Source organism: Rhincodon typus, chromosome 11 (genome assembly GCF_021869965.1).
Source record: "Rhincodon typus isolate 14 chromosome 11, sRhiTyp1.1, whole genome shotgun sequence".
NCBI classification, from domain to species: Eukaryota; Metazoa; Chordata; class Chondrichthyes; order Orectolobiformes; family Rhincodontidae; genus Rhincodon; species Rhincodon typus.
Window position 1 is genome coordinate 1,352,940 of NC_063342.1, and position 20,046 is coordinate 1,372,985.

Below are 20,046 nucleotides of genomic sequence, written 5' to 3' on the forward strand. Positions count from 1 at the left end.
TGGGGACAGGTCTGTCCCTGTATAACACTGGGGTACAGTACCGGTGGGGACAGGTCTGACCCTGTATAACACTGGGGTACAGTACTGATGGGGACAGGTCTGTCTCTGTATAACACTGGGGTACAGTACTGATGGGGACAGGTCTGTCTCTGTATAACACTGGGGTACAGTGCTGGTGGGGACAGGTCTGTCCCTGTATAACACTGGAGTACAGTATCGGTGGGGACGGATTTGTCGCTGTATAACACTAGGGTAGGTTACTGGTGGGGACAGGCATATTACTGTATAACACTGGGGTACAGCACCGGTGGGGACAGGTCTGTCTCTGTATACCACTGGCGTGCAGTACTGATGGGGGCAAGTCTGTTCCTGAATAACACTGTGGTACAGTACTGGTGGTGACAGGTCTGTCGCTGTATAACACTGTGGTACAGTACTGGTGGTGACAGGTCTGTCGCTGTATAACACTGGGGTACAGTACCGGTGGGGACAGTTCTGCCAGTATCAGATAGTGATAAGTTTCTCTACACTCTGTGCTCCGCTTTTAGCTTTGATTATTTTTGTATCATTGTTGTATTGTTTTCCTGTGCAATGTGGAAGAGAGGGTGTTTATCACTAGATGTCCGTAATCCCTGTCTGAATTGATACTTACTGTTGAGCTGTTTAATCCTGCCAAGCTGCACTGACGCTCGTTCACACGAGTTTTCTTTGACTTTGCTGTTCTTTCTCCCCCATGTTGAACTGGCATCATTTCAGCTGGACAATGTGTTGCTCTTGACAACAGCCCCATGTTCTACCTGATTTGTGATGTCATTCCTTGGCCTGGCCATTCATACCATCGAGCTGATCCTGTTAGTCTGTTGTCTCCACATCATCCTTCATCACTGTCTGCATTTCCATCCTTTCATCTTCTCCATCGCTCGATTCACTTTACACCTGCTCCCAGCCTCCGTCAGGTCAGTTGTGTCTGATCTTAACCTACCCACTGCGCCCTCCTCGAGAGCATGGTACACATGCACTGCCTCCCCACTACCATGCCTGTCTTCTCCCTAGGGCAGTGCATCTCCTGTTCTGTCATGTATTTGTTTTTTGATTACAAAACAAATACAAGTGCTGGTGACTCTCAGCAGGCCTGGCAGCATCTGTGGAGAGTAAGCAGAGCTGACGTTTCGAGTCCAGTGACCCTTCTTCAGAACTTTTTCACCTTCCTGTGGTTCTATTGTCAGTTTTAATGTTAAGTTGATGCCTCTTGCTCTGAATATCGAATTCCTCATGATTCCCTCTCTCTCCATGCAAAATAGGATACAGGCTAGACCATTTCAGACCGAGATAGGAAACATTTCTTCACTCGGAGTGTAGCAATCCTGTGGAATTCTCTACCACAGAAGGCTGTGGAGACAAAGTCATCGACCAAGTATATTCAAGAATTAGCAGGATAATTGTTAGATTTGAAAGACTTCAAGATGTGTTGGGAGAAAGCAGTAATATGGCAATGAGATGAAGAAACAGTCTTTTTTTTAACCATTTCATGGGATGAGGACATCACTGGTTAGGTCAGCATTTGTTTCCCATCCCTAATTGCTCAAAGGATGGGTAAGAGTCAACCACATTGCTATGGGTCTGGTGTCATGTGTAGGCCAGACCACGTAAGGATGGCAGTTTCCTTCCTTAAAGGGCATTAGTGAACCAGATGGGCTTTTCTGACAATCGACAATGGGTTCATGGGCATCATTAGATTCTTAATTCAGATTTTTATTGATTTTTAAATTCCACCATCAACTGCGGTCTCTGGATTAACAGTCCAGTGCTAATACCACTAGGCCATCACCTCCCCATGATCATATTGAATGGTTCAAAGGGCTGAACAGCCTACTCCTGCTCTTAGTTTCTATTTGTTTAGCTGTCCATGGGTTAGTTCAAATTTGATAACCGTGAGAAATACTTCCCTCTCCTTGGCTCCTGCCTCTTTCAGAATTGCAATCGTTGCTGCCTTCAGGAAACCTGACATTTACAATATTGTCCTCACTGCCCCATTTCAACACTCACTTCCCTCTCCAATCCTATAGTGCTGTATCACTTCCTAAATCTGTGCTATCTGTCTGTGTTCGTTTTGGAAATTGGCTGTTCAGGTTTCAGCCAGTCATTGCCCCTAAAACACTCTGAATTCAAAGTCGCAAATCAGAATCAGGATGTCTCTCTACCTGTTCTGTACATGCAGCTTGCTCCCACATCACCAGCTTATGAGCATGACTCTTTCATCATTCACCTTGGCTGTAACCTGAGCAGAGACTTCTGATCTCACTCAGACAACATTCCCTCGAATTCCATAAACATTAACCTTGGTCTCAAAAGCCTCAATAGAAATTTGGGAAGACCGAAAGCATCTACTTCACAATCTTGTTCAAAATCCCATGTTTGTTGACCTCAACATTGACATGTGTGCCCTCTATTATTTAGAATTCCCAATGTAAAACCTTGGTGCTGACACCCAGGAATCACTTACAGATTGGAATCTAATCAAGTGATGCAAGGTGGTTTATTCATAGAAAAGCAGATACCCGGGAGTGAGTTACGTACAGGCTAGAATCTAGTTGAGGGGTTTGGATGGATTAATATATGGAATAACAAAAAACTGGGAGTGAGTTACAGACTAGAATCTAATTGAGGGGTTTAGGTGACTTATATACAGAGTAACAGAGTGCAACACCTTCTTTGAAATGCAAGGGTAAAGACAGTTACTGCATTCTGCTCTGTTTGGGTGTGTGAATGGGCAGATGGACTCCAATTACAGCTGGTGATGTCATATAATCATAGACTCTCTTCAGTACACATAGAGGCCATTAAGCCCATTGAGTCTGCACCAATCCTCTGAAGAGCATCCTACCCTAACCCCGTAACCCTGTATTTCGCATTGCTAACCCACCTAGCCCGCACATCCCTAAACGCTATGGGCAATTTAGCATGGCTAATGCACCTAACCTGCACATCTTTGGACAGTGAGAGGAAACCGGAACACCCAGAGGAAACTCATGCAGACACAAGGATAACGTACAAACTCCATACAGATAATCTCCCAAGGGTGGAATTGAAGCCAGATTCCCTGGTGCTGTGAGGCAGCAGTGCTAACCACTGAGCCAACATGTCACTCACTGTGTCCTCTCAGACATTTATCATAATGAGGGCTGCCATGATATGAGGGAGAGCTCACAGTTTCACTGGGTTGAGAGGAAACCGGCTTTGCTGAGCAGTTGATGGTTGCAGAGGGATTTTGTTTCTGACTAGTGGAGGTTGTGAGCCAAGTCCTTAATGGTTTCGCTCTCTTTTTCTCTCTGTGTTTAGGTGCAGGCGACCAAGCCCTCTTCTCCTCTGTTTACTCAATACTCATGCAGCAACTTCCACGAGAGCCAATGGAATGGAGAAGGTATAGTATCTGGAATAGTTTATCCTCCATTTGCCTATTTGATTAGCTGTCAGCAGACTGCAAAACGCTGTAGGTCACAGACTCATGCTTAGAACATCAAACCATTTGCATTCTACAGAGCTCAGTGACTGTCCTTAGTATGTGGGTGCCATTGCTTTGTTCTTTCCCTGAGTCTGTGAGAGGAGTCCTGGCAGGAGACGGATTTACCACGCTGCTTTCCAGAAAACTATATTCCTGCAAGATTGGTTCGTTCCCCTGTCCTGCTTCAGTCTATGGCCCACGACCCTCCATCCCCACATCCACCCCCCATCCCCCCTCCTCCTCTCTCTCCTCCCCCCTCCCCCACAGTTATTTCCTTGCCTTTCCCTGAGGAAAGTGCCCCAAATTGGCACAGCCAGAGTTAGATCCTAAATGAAAAAACAGTGGACGCTAGAAATCTGAAATAACAACAGAAAATGCTGGAAATGCTCAACAGGTCAGGAGGAGTCTGTAGACAGAAACAGAATTACTGTTTTTGGGTGAGTTGTTATTCTGTTGAAAGGTCACCCGACCTGAAGCAGTTGGCCGTCTTCTGTGATCCATTCAGGATGTCTGGCATTTTTTGTTTCTATTTCAGCCTTGGATCCACTTCTGCCCAATCCATGCTGTATAGAACCATTGCCTCGCCAAGAAGAATCTCTGGTGATTTTCCAGGGTACTATATCCACTGCTTGAGCGTTAAGGGAGTCACTGCCATCGTCCAGACTTTGTCCATTTTGTCGTTATGGTACTAACTGAAATCCTGGGACTGACAGTCCAGTGAACGTGTGTTCGCATTGATGCAATTCAGCTTAGGGAGGGAAGCCCGCCCGCTTTCCTCATCCAGCCCGGGCTACATGTGACTCCAGTCCCACAGGATCATGATCAGATATTAACTGCCTTCATCTATCACCAGCTTAGCAGGATCACTGAAGAGACAAGCAGTAAATGCTGAGATTGCCAATGCTGCCCAGGTCCTGCAAATCAGTTTAAGAAAGAAATCATGCTTGATGAAGCACTTCCAAATTCCTAAAATGTAGGAGAATTAGGCCATTCAACCCATGCCATTCAATGAGATTGTGGCTGATCTGATGATCTTCCACTCTGCTTTCCTGCCTTTTCCCCAAGTCCGTTGATGCCCAGATTGGGAGAGGAACTGTAGAAAGATGTGTGTGTTGCAGTGTTGGATAAGTTTGGGGGAGCAGTGTGTGAAGATTAGCTTGATGTACTAAAGAAAGTGAGGTAAACAGCAATAGCGCGATCTTAAGGTAAAGTACCTCCATGTGCTCCTCACACTTGCTGTTGGAGGGTGAGGTGGCGTAGGCAAGTAAGACTATTTGTTTTAATTTGAGGAAAGAAGCCAGGGTTAGCTTTATGTCCCAGGATGATTGTGTAAGAATAGGTGGAAGAGTTGGACGTTTATTGGCTCAGCTAGATCTGCTCCTGAATAGCTGGACCAGTTGTCTGCATACTATCAAGGTCAGAAGTCACACGACACCAGGTTACAGTCCAACAAGTTTATTTGCCGTCACAAGCCTTGTCCACCCCAGTCCAACACTGGCACCACCACATCATGGCATGCTATCAAGGCTACATCTCTTGGATATATCTTTCTGAGGAAGGGTCACTGAACCTGAAATGTTAACTCTGATTTTCTCTTCACAGATGCTGCTGGACCTGCTGAGCTTTTCCAGCAACTTCTGTTTTTGTTCCTGACTTACAGTGTCCGCAGTTCTTTTGGTTTTTATATCTCTGTAGCCCCCTAATTTCATCACTTTCAAATATGCCTAATCTCTCTAATCTTTACTTGTATATAAAAGCCCTCATTTCTGGTATCATTCTGGTAAATCTCCTTTGCACTCCAGGGCTTTAACATCCTTCCTGAAAGAACTAACACAATACTCCAAATGCGGTCTGACCAATGATTTTGTAGAGGTGTGGCATCACTGTCTTGCTTTTCTACTCTTATGCCTCTCTTTCTTAACCCAAGGATCCTAAAAGCCTTCTTAACCATTACAACTTTTAGCCGCCATTCTACCATTACCATCGAACCAGGGGAGCTACCCTGGCTCAATGGTGAGTGCAGGAGGACAATGCCAGGAGCAGCACCAGGCATACCTGAAGATGAGGAATCAACCTGGTGAAGCTAACAAACAAGACTACTTGCATGCCAAAAAGTGAAAGCAGCAAGTGATAACCAGAGCTAAGCGATCTCAGCCAACAGTTCAGATCTAATCTCTGCAGTCCTGCCATATCCATTTGAGTGGTTGTGGCCAATTAAGCAGCCAAAAGGAAGATGTGAAATTACAGTCTCTATGCCCGTGGTAATGAGTAAACTGATGGAGTTGTGGGTTGACTGGACGCTGGAGTCTGATGGACTTTGACCTCATTTCTTAAAAGCGATGATTAATGAGATTGTTAGTTGATGGATAGGTATTAATTTTCCTAATTTAGCGAGATTCTGGAAAGTTTCCATCAGACTGGAAAGTAGAAATATGTTTGTAGAAATGTATTTAGAAATATCACAACTTTATTCAAGGGAGGGAGGAACAAAACAGGGAACTATAGACTCGCTAATGTGACATCTGTCATGGGGAAGATGTTAGACTTGATTTTTAAGGAGGTTATAACTGGGCATATAATGAAATTGGAAGAGTAGCATGGTTTTATGCAAAGGAAATTGTATTTAGCTGATATATTGGAACACTGTTGAAGGAGCAACATGCTCTGTGGATCATGTGAATGAAGACATACCATATTTGGGTTTCTAGAAAATGTTTGACAAGATACCACATTAAAATAGGAGCTCACAGTGATGGGGGTAACAGCCGAGATTGTTTATTGCTAGCCAGCCAATCTGTGTAAATGGGTCTGAGTGGGGAGAAATCCGACAGATGAAATGTAATGCTGGAAAACATAAAATTGTTCAGTATGGCAGGAGGAATAAAATGCAGAGTATTAATTAAAAAGAGAACAACTACAAAACACTGAGGTGCAGAGGGATTTTGGTGTTCATGAGTCGAAGGCTGAAGGGATTACAGAATCACTATGGCACAGAAAAAGGCTACTCAGCTCACAGTGCTTGCACCTGCTCTTCAAATCATCATTATTACCAAGTTACCAAGTAAAGGGAAAGACAAGCCCTGGACGGATTAAAGAAGGACAAGAACATCACTATACTACTTGCAGACAAAGGGCGCATGACAGTGATAATGAATAAAAGGGACGACATCTCCAAAGCACAAGCACTGCTCGCCGAAGAGAACACATACCGACCAGTACAAATTGACCCGACCCCACAACTAGGCAACAAAATCCTCTCCACTCTACAAAAACTTAAACAAACAGGACAGATCAACAAAACAGACTTCCTAAGAATGAAACCCGAAGGAACCAACACACCCAGATTCTACGGCCTTCCTAAAGTGCACAAGCCGGAAGTCCCCCTCAGACCCATAGTCTCCCTGCCAGGCATTCCATCGCACAGATTAGCCAGAGAACTACAAAGAAGACTCAGGCACCTAGTCAACAAGTCACCCCACTCCATCCACTCAGCCCAAGGATTCCTCAGCTCCATCAAAGACATAAAGATAGAGGACGAAGAGACCATGATATCGTTTGATGTCACTGCTCTATTCACATCAATAGACATACCACTAGCAAGGGAAACAATGACAACATTACTGGAACAAGAGCAAGACCCCAGTGAAACCATCTCCAAGGACAACATGCTCAAACTATTGGACCTATGCCTGACCACCCACTTCACTTTCAACGGCCAAACATATGAACAAATCAACGGGACGCCCATGGGATCACCTATCTCCGGACTCATAGCAGAAGCACTGATGCAAAGACTAGAAAGGACTGCCCTTCTGCAAATCCAACCCAAACTGTGGATACGCTACGTAGATGACACCTTTGTCATCATTAAACAGACCAAATTAGAGGAGACACACAAACTTATAAACAACTCCCTCACTGGAATAAAATTTACCAGAGAGGAGGAGAAGAACAAACGGCTCCCATTCTTGGATGTCACGGTAGAGCGCAAGACAAATGGGGAACTGCAATCGAAAGTACACCGAAAAGCCACTCACCCAGACCAGGTACTGAACTTTAACAGTAACCGTCCCAGCACACACAAACAAAGCTGCGTGCGAACACTATTTAAAAGGGCAACAACACACTGCAGCAACACTGAACTACGCCAGGAAGAAGAAGAAGAATACCTCTTCCAAGTATTCAAGGATAATGGATATCCAAAGAACTGGGTCAGAAGATGCCCACACGAACGGCATCGGAAAGACACTACATGGCCCGACACACTCCTCGCACTACCCTATATCAGAAACACGTCGGAACTCACCACAAGACTCCTACGACCGCTGAGCATCAGAGTGGCACACAAACCCACATCAACCCTATGACAATTGCTCACCCGAACTAAAGACCCACTCCCCACCATGGACAGGACCAATGTCACCTACAAGATTCCCCGCAGAGACTGCGAGAAACACTACATCGGACAAACAGGAAGGAAACTAACAACAAGAGTACATGAACACCAACTGGCTACAAAAAAACACGACCAATACTCACTCATCTCAATCCACATGGACAAGGAGAGCCACCACTTCGACTGGGACAACACCAAGATCCTGGGACAGGCTAGGCAGAGACAGGCATGAGAATTCCTGGAAGTATGGCACTCTATGAAGCAAGTTATTAATAAACACATTGAACTCGACCCCATATACATTCTACTATGAAGGAAAACCAGAAGTGAGGCAATCCATCTCAACGGACCCCAGAGTTTAAAAACCAAGCGGGAAAACACACCGACGCTTCATCGGAGGCTACCCTGAGCATGTTACCCAGCATGGTAACGAAACGTCTGCAAAACAACAAACCAGCTCGGCAAGCCAACCAACCTCAACAACCTCAATTATTACCAAGTGCCAATCTCCTGCATTTTTTTCCCTGCCCTGAAAAAATTTCTTTCCAAATAATCATCCAGTGCCTCTCTCGAATGTGTCAGTTGAACCTGCCTCCATCACGTTTCCAGGTAGTGTAGTACATGTCCTGACTACTCGCTGTGTGAAGAGGTTTTGTTTTGCAGTACACTTGCTTCTTTTGCACATCACTTTTTGTCATAGCCTTTTGTTCTTGGAGTGTGGTTGGAGTCATACCTGACACATAGGAAGATTGTGGTTGTTGGAGGTCAGTCATCTCAGCTCCAGGACATCACTGCAGGAGTTCCTCAGGGTAGTGTCGTAGTCCCAACCATCTTCAGCTGCTTCATTACTGACCTTATGGTGGAGGGAAGGTCAGAAGTGGGGATGTTCACTGATAATTGCAGAATGTTCAGCACCATACTGAAGCAGTTCATGTTCAAATCTAAAAAGATATGGACACAATCCAGGCGTAGGCTGACAAGTGGCAGTAATATTCGTGCCACACAATCTAACCATCATTCCTTGATATTCAATCACATTATCATCACTGAATCTCTCACTGTCAACATCCTGGGGTTACTGTTGATCAGAAACTGAACTGGACTCATTGTATAAATACAGTGGGTACAAGACCAGGTCAGATGCTAGGAATACTGCAGTAAGTAACTCGCCTCCTGACTCCTCAAAGCCTGTCTGCATCTACAAGGCACAAGTCAGGAGTGTGATGGAATACTCCCCACTTGCCTGGATGAGTGCAGCCCCAACAACACTCAAGAAGCTTGACACCATCCAGCACAAAGCAGCCCGCTCGATTGGCACTACATCCACAAGCATTCACTCCCTCCACCACCGACGCTCACTAACAGCAGTGTGTACCATCTACAAGATGCACTGCAGAAATTTACCAAAGATCCTCAGACGGACTTTCCAAACCCACAGCCATTCCCATCCAGAAGAACAAGGGCAGCAGATACGTGGGAACCCACCTCCCCCTTCAAGCTCCGCTTCAAGCCACTCACCGTTCTGACTTGAAAGTATATCGCTGTGCCTTCACTGTCACTGGGTCAAAATCCTGGAATTCCCTCCCTAGGGCATTGTGCATCAACCCACAGCACATGGACTGCAGCAGTTCAAGACAGCAGCTCACTGTCACCTTCCCAAGGGGCAGCAAGGAACAGGCAATAAATGCTGGCCCAGCCAGCAACACTCACCTCCCACGAGTGAATCAAAAAAACATACATGGCTACCTTCAGAGTATCATGCATGTGAACCTCATGGTCCCTCTGCTCCTGTACTCCCCTCAGAGTTGTACCATTGAGACACCACACCATAACTGTTGTATTGAGAAGGAAAGTGTCATCAACCCTCAGCCAGTTTTCTCCCAAGGCTGTGCAATAAGTGTAACCACTCACATTCATGTGAAAGGGTCTCACTCCCAGGTGAACGGACATTCAAGAGGAAGAAGCATGGACAAGCAGTCAGTGCTAATGCATAGGCAGAGTGCACAGGTTCCACACTGAGAAGGCTGAGCTGGATGAAATGGAGATTGATGAGATTAGCCCACAAAGCACTTCCTGGGAAGGTCATTGAAGTCGAGTGGGATTGAGGCAGTTTTCGGCTGGTCAGGGAGAGATAAAGTGAAGGTCTAGGCTCTTGGTTGGTCAGAGAAAGAGGGAGGGAGAGGTTCAGCTCTCAGCTGCTCCGAGACCGTGAGGCAGCCAAATGTTTAATTTTATTTTCCCTCCTCTGTTCCAGGTCCTATGGGCGGCCACCAAAGATGATCCACCTTGAAGCGAATTTTGTTCAGTTTAAAGAAGAGCTGATACCTAAAGAAGGAAACCGAGCGCTTTTAACCTTCCCTTTCCTGCACCTATTCTGGACAGACTGCTGTGTGAGTAATAGTGATCTGTGTGTACCTGTGTCAGTCAGTGTCGCTGAACCGTGCTGCTTGGTCGCACTGTTGATGACGCCTTCCATCAGTTTACCAATGATTGAGAGTGGGGCTGATGGGGCGGTAATTGTCTGGATTGGATTTGTCCTGCTTTTTGTGTACAGGACATACCTGGGTAACTTTTCACATTGTCGGGTAGATACCAGAGTTGTAACTGTACTGGAACAGCTTGGCTAGGGGAGCGGCATGCTCTGGAGCACATGTCTTCAGTACTGTTGTCTGAATGTTGTCAGGGCCGGTATCCTTTGCAGTATCTAATGTCTCCAACCGTTTCTTGATATCACGTGGAGTGAATCGACTTGGCTGAAGACTGTTATCTGTAATGCTGGGGACCACTGGAGGAGGCTGAGATGGGTCATCCATTCAGCACTTCTGGCCGAAGATTGCTGTGAATTCTTCAGCCTTATCTTTTGCACTGATGTGCTGGGCTCTTCCATCATTGAGGATGGGATATTTGTGGAGCCGCCTCCTCCAGTGAGTCGTTTAATCGTACACTACCATTCATGACTGGATGTGGTAGGACTGCAGAGCTTAGATCTGATCCATTGGTTGTGGATTTGCTTATCTGTGTCTCCTTACACTGTTAGAACCATATAAAATTAAAAGAAACAAAGCAGAATAGCAGGAGTAGGCCAGTCGGCCTTTCAAGCCTGCTCCACCATTTAATATGGTCATGGCTGATCATTCAACTCAGTCCCCTGTTGCACTTTCTTCCTTTGATCCCTGTTAACCCTGACAACTGTCTAATGCCTTCCTGAAAACATTGTGTTTAAGATGCTTCCTCACTTCACTTCTGAATGACTTGATTCTAATTTTGAGATAGACTCGATATTCTGCACACAAGCAGCCCTGTTTGGTGGCTTCACCAGGTTGATGCCTCATTTTTCAGGTATGCCTGGTGCTGCTTCTGGCATGCCCTCCTGCACTGTCCATTGAACCAGGTAGAGCCCCTGGCTTGATGGTAATGGTTGAGTGGGGGATATGCCAGGCCGTGAGGTTGCAGATTGTGCTGGAGTACAATTCTGGTGAGGGGTGATGTTAAGTAATAACTTGACCGATTGTGTATAGTCCCCTCGACTGAGTGAGAGACCACAGCCAGAGGTGATGGCCTTGCTATGGGCTGTGCAGTACTATATCCCTGTGTGGTATGTGAAACGTATTCTTTAATTTCAATGTTCTAGGACACTGAGGTTTACAAAGCAACTGCAAAGGATGAGATCACAAAATGGCAAAACATTTTAAAAGCTTACAGCAGCTCTGATTGGCTGATTGTTGTTGTGGAGAGTGATGCCAAAAAAAAGAATAAAACCAACATTCTCCCGCGGACATCAATCGTCGACAAGATCAGAAATGACTTCTGCAACAAACAAAGTGACAGGTAGCAGAATCCACTGTTTCTCACCCTCATCGCAAAAATTCCAGCCCCGAATGGAAATCGTTGCTCTGCCTGTAATTTCCTAACCTGGCCGTGTCTACAGTCAGGAGCAAGTCCGCCTGTCTCTCTTTCTGACTTGTCCTTTTCTCTGACAGATGTGTAGTGCTGACAGATCCCCTGAAGGATTCTTCCCGCACTCAGGAATCTTGGAATGCGTTCTTCACTAAGCTCCGCACTCTGTTGCTTATGTCATTTACCAAGAACCTGGGAAAATTTGAGGATGAGATGAGAACCATGAGAGAGAAGAGGACAGAGGCAGGCTGGAGTTTCTGTGAATATTTCATGGTTCAGGTACGGTTGCCCGAGTCTAGGACAGTTCATTCAGATTTTCTCTCACTGCCAAAAGAGGAAAATGTTGCCTATCAGCCTGGTTGTGTTTGACTGAAGCAGCAAAAGCTGATTCACTGGGAGCAGGAGCTGTCATGGAGCCCTGCATGAGGCCTGGAGTGTCTGTGTTTTCCAGCAAGATTAAGTGAAGGGAAGAGAGTAATATGAACTGCGATCTACTGTGGGCTTATTTTTCTCGCTTTTGTTGTCTCTCGCCGTCTCGCGCTGTCTTTTTCTCCAAGGAAGCTCACTCTGTGTCCCTCCAACTCTTTTTCTGTGGCCCTTTCTCCCTGACACTTCCTTTCTTTAAGGTGAGAGGGGAAAGATTTAAAAGGAGCCTGAGGGGTAACATTTTCCTGCAGAAGGTGGTGCGTGTATGGAATGTGCTGCCGGAGGAAGTGGTGGAGGTTGGTACAAATACAACACTTAAAAGGCATCTGGATAAGTAAATGAGTAGGAAAGGTTTAGAGGGATATGGGCCAAATGCTGGCAAATGGGACTAGGTTCCACCTGGTCAGCGCAGATGAGTTGGACCAAAGAGTCTGTTTCCATGCTGCATGACTGTGTCTCGGACTCTCTTCCCTCCCATCTCTCTGTTTCTGTCTCTCTTTCTCTCTTTCCTTCTCCCCCCACATCCCCTGAGATGTGAAGAATGTTCACCCTGTAGCCAGTGCACTGCTACAGCCCTCACTCCCTCCAGCAGTACAGAGCAGTTGCTGTGTGTCATGTACAAACGTGACAGGTGATTGTGTGTGTGTGTGTGTGTGTGTGTGTGTGTGTGTTCAGCGTTGCTGATAATGTTTCTGTTTCTTGTGAAGGAAGAGTTGGCGTTTGTGTTCGAGATGTTGCAACAGTTTGAGGACGCCCTAGTGCAGTATGATGAACTCGATGCACTCTTCACACAATATGTGGTCAACTATGGTGCTGGAGGTGAGTGTTAGTTTGGCTTTCCCCAGTTAAGCAGAGAAGGGATCCTGAACTGTCCACAACTGACTTAGCACCCCACTAACAGCTAAAGGGTTTCAAAAGTAGCTTCAGTCCTGAGGGTCGAAGGAAATGAGCGTATAAGCGAGAATGCACGCTTGACAAGATAAACTAAATATTACAGCCAAATATTGCCTCCCCACATTTCCCAAACTATGTCTCATTCTTCATCCCTCGCCCCTGAGGTGATCTGGATAAACCTGCCTAATCCTGGCCTGTCTGATGTTTGCTGATGTTTGCTCCTGTTCCCTTGTATTTCAGATGGAGCCAATTGGCTGACCTCTTTCTGCCAGCCGGTTCGAAGCTGGAATGGGCTGGTGCTTCGCAAACCAATCGACATGGAGAAGAGGGAGCTGATCCAGAAGAACAAGGCCACCCTGCTGGATCTGCGTAGCTATCTATTCTCAAGGCAGTGCACTCTGCTCGTCTTCCTGCAGAGACCGTGGGAGGTAGCACAGCGAGCCCTTGAGCTTCTACACAACTGTGTCCAGGAGCTGAAGCTGCTTGAGGTACCTGCCGACTGGCCTCTCCGCTCAGTCTAGCGAAGAATGTGGGGAGACTATCACTGAAAATGAGTTTAATGATGAGATCTCAGGATTTTCTCATTCTCTTGTAACACAGCTGATGGGAAAGGATGTCAGAGGGAAGGCCCCATTAGATTGGAAAGTAGTAAGTCCTTTATTCCAAAACAGAGGGAGACCAGAAGAAACAGAAAACTAAAGGCTAGCTAGCTTAGTGTCTGTCATAGGGAAGGTGATAGAATTCATCATTAAAGAGCTTAAAAACATTCAAGGATTCTGCTTCCCTGTCTTTTCAGGAAGAGAGTTCCAAAGGCTCAAGACCCTCTGAGGGAGAACATTGAATTTAATTTATGTAATCTTAAATAAACTTCTTCACGGTTGACTATACCACCAATTTTGGTATCATCTGCAAATTTACTAATTATGCTTCCTAAATTTTCATCTAATTCTTTATGTAAATGACAAACAAAAGTGGAATCAGCTCCGAACCCAATGGTCACAGGCCTCCAGTCCAAAAAAAAATCCTCCACCACCATCCTCTGTCTCCCACCATCACGCCAATTTTGTATCCAATTGGCAAACTCTTCCCGAATCCCAAGTGATTGAACTTTACTATCCATCTGCCATGCGGAACCTTGTCAAAGGCTTTACTAAAGTCCATGTAGACAATGTTTACCACTCAGCACTCATCAATATTTTTAGTTATGTCCTGAGAAAACTCAATCAAGTTTGTGAGACATGATTTCCCACGCACATGCTGACTATCCCTAATCAGTCCTTGTCTCTCAGAATCCCATCCAACAACTTACTCACCACTAAATGTCAGACTCACTGGTCTGTAGTTCCCAGGCTTCTCCTTACAGCCTTTCTTAAGTAAAAGCACAACATTAGCCACGCTCTGACACTTCACCTGTGGTTATAGATGATACAAAGATTTCTGGTAGGGGCCCCATAATTTCCACCCTAACTTCCCACAATGTCCAGGGACACACTTGATCAGGACCCAGAGATTTATCCACCTTTGTTTTTTAAGACCTTCAACACCACCTGTTCTGTAATGTGGACTGTTTTCGAGACATCAGTATTTATATTCCCGAGTTTCCTAGTGTCCATGTCCTTCTCCACAATAAAAGCTGACGCGAAATGTTTGTTTAATATCTCTCCCATCTCCTGTGGTTCCACACATAGATGACTTCGTCGATCTCTAAGGGGCCCTATTTTCTCCCTAGTTGCTCTTTTGCTTTTAACGTACTTATAGAATCTGTCTTTGCATTATCCTTAACCATATCTGCCAAGGCTACCTCATATCCCCTTTTTACCTCCTGGTTTCCCTCTTAAGAACGCCCCTACACCCCTTATAATCTTCGAGAGATTCACTTGATTCAGTTGTCTGTACCTAGTATAAGCCCCCTTTTCTTGACCAGACCCCCAATATATTTATCGATTGTTCCCTGCTCCTACCAGCCTTAGCCTTCACTCTAACAGGAACATACTACCTCTGAACTTTCATTATCTCATTTTTGAAAACCTCCCACTGTCAGTAGTCCCTTTATCTGCGAACAGTTTACTCCAGTCAACTTTTGAAAGTTCCTGCCTCGTACCATCAAAAATTGCCTTACTCCAATTAAGAATTTTTACCTTTATTCAAGGCCTATCCTTTTCCATAACTATTTAAAAAGTAATAGAATTGTGGTCACTGGTTCCAAAGTGCTCCTCCACTTCCACTTCAGTCAGTTGTCCTGCCTTATTTCACAAAAGAAGGTCAGGTTTTAACAAACTCCTCACCAACCAAACCTTTAACGCTATGGCAGTCTCAGTTAATGTTTTGGAAAATTTAAAATCCCCTACTATTCTTACAGATATCTGAGATCTCTCTATATATTTGTTCGTTAGTTTCCCACTGACTATTGGGGGGGCCCGTAGTACAATCCCATCAAGGTGATCATCCCCTTCTTATTTCCGAGTTCCATTCATATACCTTCACTGGACAATCCCTCAGAAATATCCTCTTTAAACATAGCAGTAATGTTTTCCCTAATTTAAAAACACCACTCCCCTTCCTTTCTTGCCTCCCTTTCTGTAACATCTAAACTCTGGAAGATTGAGCTGCCAGTCCTATCCCTCCCTCAGCCACGTTTCTGTAATAGCTATGTCCCATGTTCCCAGTCATGCCCTGAGTTTGAGACAAAAAAAACTGCAGATGCTGGAATCCAAGGTAGACAAGCAGGAGGCTGGAAGAACACAGCAGGCCAGGAAGCATCTGGAGGAGAGGAGCAGTCAACGTTTTGGCTATTACTCTTCTTCAGGCCCTGAGTTCGTCTCCCTTACCTCCTAGGACCCCTTGCATCGGAATAAAAGAAGTTTAATTCTTCAGTTACTTCATTCTCTGCCTTGGACTTGCCTGCCTTTTCTAATTAACTTGCTCTCTTTAACTTCTCAACCATCCTACTCTGTCTTTCTGTTGTCACTGCTACTTGGGATCTGCATTTCCCCCTCCCCCATTCCAACGCACGCATACGTGCACACACATCCAAATAGCACCAGCACGTCACCCTACCTCAATATTAGTCCCCTTCCAGTTCAGGTGAAACATTCCCTTTTGAGCAAGTCTTTTCTGCCCCAGAAGAGATCTCCGTGATCCAAAATTTGAACCCTTGTCCACTACACTAGTTCTACAGCCATTGATTTATCTGCCCTATTTTATTCCTACTGCCACTAGCACGTGGCACCAGGGGTAATCCAGAAATTACTACCTTTGAGGTCCTGCTTTTTAACCTCCTGCCTAACTTCCTGTATTCGCTGTGCAAAGTATCAACCCTTTCCCTAACTATGTCATCCTGGCCAATGTGTACAACAGCCTCCGGCTTCTCACACTCCCCTTTGAGAATATGCTGCAACTGCTTTGAATGTCTTTGTTTAAAGTGATTGGCAAAATTAAGTGGGACTCATTTTGTTTCCAGTGAGTCGTTCTGATCAGGCATGTTCTGCCTGAGCGCATAGTGGAAGCAGGTTCAATCTTGTCTTTCAAGAGGGAATTTTGTTATTGTCTGATCAGGTAAAATGCAATGGGAATTGAGGGCAATGAGGACAACATGAAAGGGTGGGACTGAGCATAGTTACAATGGATGGAGTGGCCCCTTCCTTAATGGTGAACTTTCTGAGACCCTGTAACTTGTCGGTTCCCTGTCCAGGTCTCTGTTCCAATTGGTGCCCTGGATTGCTGGGTCTTCTTGAGCTGCCTTGAGGTCCTGCAGAGAATTGAAGGCTGTTGTGATCAAGTCCAGTTGGAGAATAATTATTGCCACACTGTCGGACTTTGGAGTTATGCTACAGAAAAGGTACCTCAGTGTCTTGGTAGCTGAGTCGAGCTATGATCAGAACTCCTTATCTGGTTGGGGTTACAAACACGTTCCAGAGCCATGAGATTAACACACTAATGAGGGTGGACTTCCACCATGGTAATGATATGCTGAAATGATCTAAATCAACACCAGGAGTAATAGTTATTTCTAATTTTCATCCTTAATGTTTATGAAGCATTGACGGTCAAGTTGTCCCATGGTGGTACTGTCCCTGGACTGGTAATCCAGAGGCCCACACTGATGCTGGGATTGATGCAGATTCAATCAACAAAACACTGGTCTAATTAACATTAACAAATTACCGGGTTATTGTAGAAAGCCTTCTGTTTCTCCAGCATTCTTTAGGGAAGGAAACCTGTGATGGGATTAGGGTTCGTTTAACCCTATTGTCCTTACCTGGTTCAGTTTACACATAACTCCAGACCCACAGCAATGTGGTTGTCTGTGAACTGTCCTATGAAATGGCAGAGCTGTTTATCAAAAAGCAGCATAAAATCCACTGGGTGTCTTTTCAGTTCTGGCACAGTTCAGGAAGGCAGTTCACCACCATCTTCTAAAGGATAATCAGAGACTAGCAGTTAACATTTTCCTGGCCCCCAGAGCCTACATCTATGAACATTACCAGTCCATACCTCTTCTCCACCTTACCACCACCACACACACACACGGATAGGAGGGAACTGCTGGGAGTAAGTCATTGCCTGAGGTGAGCCTACACCCTGTCTGAGTGAGCCAGGGCAGTCTCCAGCTGGGTGACCATCTCTCAGCTTCTCCCTTGCTGCTGAGTGATGTCTCATATTGCCCCATGGCATCGCAATGTGAGCTGATATGGTGCTACATTTACCTCCTAATGGATTGGGAGGGAGTTCTGTTCAAAGGCCTCTTGGCGTCCATCTGGTTCTAATGTTCTGGGAGCACAAGTTCGGCGGCTAGTTTACTTAGACATGCTGTGTGTATGTGACATTGCACTGACCTAGTCTACAATAAACCCTGTGCTCTGTAAATCCATCAGTTGCAGTCTCTGGGTTACCTGTGTGGTCTGATCTCGGAGAAAGGACCAAATTCCGAAGAGCTGAACAGGACGGTGGATGTTTTAGCAGGATTGGGAGCTGAGCACCCTGAAACCGGTAAATAGCTCCCTGCAATGTTTTGTGTCTATCTCCCCTGTTCTGGCACAGGCCCCTCTCTCACTCTCTCTGTTTGAGTACGTATTTGGTTTGTACAAAGTGATGAATTTGACTTGGAGTTGTTTTGTTGTGAGTGGGGGCTAACTGAGAGGGTGCTGCCTGGGAATGAGTGCTGGATTCAGCAGTAACACCGAGTGAGCAGACAGAGTCCTACCTGTGAGTGTTGAAAGGATGTATCAAATTGTGGGGAAGGCAGGGGTGGGGATCCCTCATCTGAGATAGAGATGAGGATTTTTGTTTTTCTCTGAGGATCTTGATTCTTTGAAACAGTGGCAAGGCCCCATTGTTTATTTGTAAGGCTGAGGTAGATAGACCCTTGCTAAGCAAGAGTGTGTTGGAAGGTAATCGGGGTTAGGTGGGAATGTGGGTTTGAGGTTACAGTTAGATTAGCCACAATCTTATGAACTGGCAGAGCAAGCTTGAGGGGCTGAATAGCCTGCTCCTGTTCCTCGTTTGCTGTAACACTGGGATTGTTTGTATATGTCTCTCACTCTTCACTGCCACCTGTCTCTGACTGGAGGATTGTTGGTCTGTATGCTGTGTGCTGCAGCGGTCTCTTGTGGGGACACTCGGTAATACAGCACTACTTCTCAACAATTGTGAGAGATAGTAGGAACTGCAGATGGTGGAGAATCTGAGATAACAAGGTGTAGAGCTGGATAAACACAGCAGGCCAAGCAGCATCAGAGGAGCAGGAAGGCTGACGTTTCGGGTCTGGACCTTTTTTCAGAAATGGGGGAGGGGAAGGGGATTCTGAAATAAACAGAGAGAGAGATGGGGGGAGGCAGATGGAAGATGGATAAAGGAGCAGATAGATGGAGAGGCGACAGACAGGTCAAAGTGGCGGGGATGGAGCCAGTAAAGGTGAGTGTAGGTGGGGAGTTAGGGAGGGGATAGGTCAGTCCAGGGAGGACAGACAGGTCAAGGAGGCGGGATGAGGCTGGTAGGTAGGGGTGGGCATGGGGCTTGAGGTGGGAGGAAGGACAGACAGGTTAGAGAGGCAGGAACGAGCTGGGCTGGTTTTGGGATGCGGTTGGGGGAGGGGAGATTTTGAAGCTTATGAAGTGCACATTGATACCATTGGGCTGCAGGATTCCCAAGCGAAATATGAGATACTGTTCCTGAACTTTCGGGTGGCATCGTTGTGGCACTGCAGGAGGCTCAGGATGAACATGTCGTCCGAGGAATGGCAGGGGGAGTTGAAATGGTTCGCGACTGGGAGGTGCAGTTGTTTACTGCGAACTGAGTGTAGGTGTTCCACAAAGCGGTCTCCAAGCCTCCGCTTGGTTTCCCCGATGTAGAGGAGGCCACAACGGGAACAGCGGATGCAGTATACCACATTAGCAGATGTGCAGGTGAACATCTGCTTGATGTGGAAGGTCTTCTTGGGGCCTGGGATGGGGGTGAGGTGGGAGGTGTAGGGGCAGGTGTACCACTTCCTGCAGTTGCAGGTAAAAGTGCTGGGGATGGTGAGGCTGGTGGGGAGTGTGGAGTGGACAAGGGAGTCACGGAGAGAGTGGTCCCTCCAGAAAGCAGATAAGGGTGGGGAGGGAGAAGTGTCTTTGGTGGTGGGGTCAGATTGCAGATGGTGGAAGTGCCAGAGGATAATGCGTTGGATCCGGAGGTTGGTGGGGTGGTACGTGAGGACGAGGGGGATTCTGTTTTGGTTGTTATTGCAGGGAGGGGGTATGAGGGATGAGTTGAGGGAAATGCGAGAGACATGGTCAAGGGCGTTTTCGACCACTGCGGAGGGGAAGTTGCAGTCCTTGAAAAACGAGGACATCTGGGATGTCTGGGAGTGGAATGCCTCATCCCGGGAGCAGATGCGACAGAGGCGAAGGAATTGGGAATAGGGGATGGCATTTTTGCAGGAAGGTGGGTG

The 20,046-nt window shown here is 46.1% G+C and overlaps 1 protein-coding gene across 1 annotated transcript in view; it reads left to right on the forward strand.

The window, feature by feature from the left end:
- The window catches only part of trappc10 (trafficking protein particle complex subunit 10), a 49,205-nt gene that overhangs the window by 439 nt on the left and 28,720 nt on the right, over positions 1–20,046 (forward strand). The window contains exons 2-9 of the mRNA XM_048603114.1: positions 3,340–3,421; positions 10,153–10,288; positions 11,530–11,726; positions 11,879–12,074; positions 12,929–13,040; positions 13,356–13,603; positions 16,807–16,953; positions 17,990–18,104. Of these exons, the coding sequence (XP_048459071.1) occupies positions 3,340–3,421; positions 10,153–10,288; positions 11,530–11,726; positions 11,879–12,074; positions 12,929–13,040; positions 13,356–13,603; positions 16,807–16,953; positions 17,990–18,104 (1,233 nt within the window). The remainder of the gene's footprint in view (positions 1–3,339; positions 3,422–10,152; positions 10,289–11,529; positions 11,727–11,878; positions 12,075–12,928; positions 13,041–13,355; positions 13,604–16,806; positions 16,954–17,989; positions 18,105–20,046) is intronic.